This window comes from Tupaia chinensis, unplaced genomic scaffold (assembly GCF_000334495.1).
Source record: "Tupaia chinensis unplaced genomic scaffold, TupChi_1.0 Scaffold000323_1, whole genome shotgun sequence".
NCBI lineage: Eukaryota > Metazoa > Chordata > Mammalia > Scandentia > Tupaiidae > Tupaia > Tupaia belangeri.
Genome location: NW_006159817.1, coordinates 1,127,932 through 1,130,262, shown reverse-complemented (window position 1 = coordinate 1,130,262; position 2,331 = coordinate 1,127,932). Strand labels below are relative to the sequence as shown.

General features: G+C 61.7%; 1 protein-coding gene across 1 annotated transcript in view; it reads right to left on the bottom strand.

Moving 5' to 3' along the window:
* Positions 1-2,331, bottom strand: part of LHX5 (LIM homeobox 5) — a 20,760-nt gene that overhangs the window by 13,202 nt on the left and 5,227 nt on the right. Inside the window, exon 4 of the mRNA XM_027773122.1 lies at positions 1,568-2,111. Within this exon, the coding sequence (XP_027628923.1) occupies positions 1,568-2,111 (544 nt within the window). The remainder of the gene's footprint in view (positions 1-1,567; positions 2,112-2,331) is intronic.

Here is a 2,331-nt window from a genome sequence, read left to right as displayed (position 1 = left end):
CCTTGCCGCCCCCCTCCCGCCCGCCCCCGCCAGGATCTCCCAGCGCGGATTAGGAGGGGCAGCCTCGCTGGGGGCTGGGTCGTCCGGCCTCCATCCCGAAGAAGGAGGGGCCCCTGTGTCCAGGCCCCCAACCCTGTCGAGCAGTCGAGTAGGGACAGGAGGTGGGGGAACCCTTGGTTAATTACCCAGGCGGGGGAAAAATTACCGGCCGGGACCGCCCTCCTGCCATCCCTCAACCTGGATTTGGTGGGGACCGAGGCAGTTGGAGAGGTTCGGTGAGTGGAGACCCCAGAGAACATGAGGCTCCCCGGGCTGGGTGGCCAGGACACCCCAGTCTGGGCCCTACTAAAGCAAGCACCCTCCCCAGAATAAAACAACATCCTCCAAGTTTGCCCACAATTTCTAGCAGCGTTGCTGCTCCGGGGACTCAACCTCCAGGCCTCTGGATATACCGAGGTCAGATTTCAGATTCCGGGGTTCTTTTCCTTTCCTTCCCGGTTCTGCTGGGCAGATGGTTATGGCTCCAACTTCAGGTCACCACCAAACCCACTTCTCTAAGGTGCCTCTCAAACTGGGCTCCCAGGCTGTGGTACAGAGTCACTCAGAGGCATTGAGGGGTCCCCAAACCCAGAGGCTCTCCCTTGGACCCACAGCTCCCGGAAGGGTAGCAGGTTAAGCAGGTGCCTAAGTGTCCCCTAGCGGAGAACTAAAACACAGAGGTGGGGGAGGCGGGATGGCTAACCAGTCAAGTGTGAGGGAATTGGGGACAGGAAGAAGGAAGGGACTGGTAGAGGAAACCGGGTGATCCAGCCAGCCGAGAGCTCCCCTGAGGCCTGAACCTGGTAATACCAACTTCAGAATTCTCCCTTCGGAAACTTGGCCTCTTAGCTCTCTGCAGCCCCAAAGACAGAGAGTGGACATCCAGGTTAGTACAACCCGTGGGCCTCAAAGACAGAGAAGCCCCAGCTGCTGGGCAGGGGGTGAGGAGGGGGGGGCTAGAGAGACACCAAGTCTTGCCAGAGCAACTGCAGCCCCAGGTGGGGCACACTGTCCCTGCTGCCCACTGGGAGTTACTGCCTTCCAAGTTAGTGAGCAGGGGCCTGAGTGGACCCAGACCCAGGATTGCCCTCGGGGCTTGGAATCCCTCTCGCACGCACCAAGTGCACTGGGGTGGAGGGGCCCTGGATGTGTGGGTGTGGCAGAGGTGTGTGGGATCTACTTGTGTGTGATCGAGTGTCTAGGTGTTGTGTCCCCAAGGTCTCTGATTAAAAGTGTGCCCTACTGTGGAAGTAAGAGTGAGGGCGACAGTGTCACTGGGCATCTCGTGTGTTTATGTGCGGGTCACTGCACGGATGCGTTTATGTGCCCGGTATGTGTGTGCAGGTGTGCGTGTTGATTTGTGTGTGTGTCCAGGTGTGTCCATGATCCCGTGCATCCTGCAGGTGCAGGAGTGGAGGTGGAGGTGTCCTGGCGGCCGATCGCTGGCGGGCCCGGGGCCCCTGCGCCCTCAGCACCCAGAAATGCACGGGCCCAGGTGTGGAGCGGCGCGTCTCGGAGGGCCCCTTACCTCCGTAGTAGGTGTATGGGGTGGACCCCAACATTTCAGATTCGTCCAGGCGGCCTCCCAGTGGACGCATGCGCCGCGGACTCCGGAAGAAGGCGTGTCTCCGAGCGCCCAGTGCGCTCAGCTGTTTCATCCGGCGTTCTTTGGACCGTCGGTTCTGAAACCATACCTGGGACAGAACACAGGGCTGTAAACTTGGGGTCAGGGGTGCCTTCCTTCCCCTCCCCGCCCGGCCACCCCCGCTGGGTCCTAGAGCCTCTACAGCACCAGGACTCCCCTGAGGCGGGGGCCGGGCCGGATTAGGCCGGGAAGGGAGGAGAGGGGCCTCGCCCGAACCAGCCAAGGGTGAAGGATTTCGCGGGCCCGTGGGGCGACTCATAAAGACTCCGGCTTCCTGTCCCTCGACTTGCCCGCGGCCTGACGGCTTTATAAAGGCCTCCCGCCTGGCCTGGCTCTGGCCACGGGCCCCCAGCTTCGGAGCCGGGCCCTGACTGTCTGTCTGCCCCGCGCACCAGCGCAAGAATTGTGCAGAATGTCGCCTCTTTCTCTGCTCGGAAAATGGAGGGGAAGGAGTGATCCTGGGCTCCCCCACAGGGACTAAAAACCTTCCCTGATCAGGGGGAGGCGGAATTCAGAGAGGCGAAGCGACCATTTCCAAATGGCACGGCCAGGAGCATAGCTGCGCTGTCTGTGGGCTCAGAGTCCCGTAACGCGGGCGCGCCTAGGCTGGAAACCGCGCGCCCTTAGCCAAGGAGCCTGGATGGGAG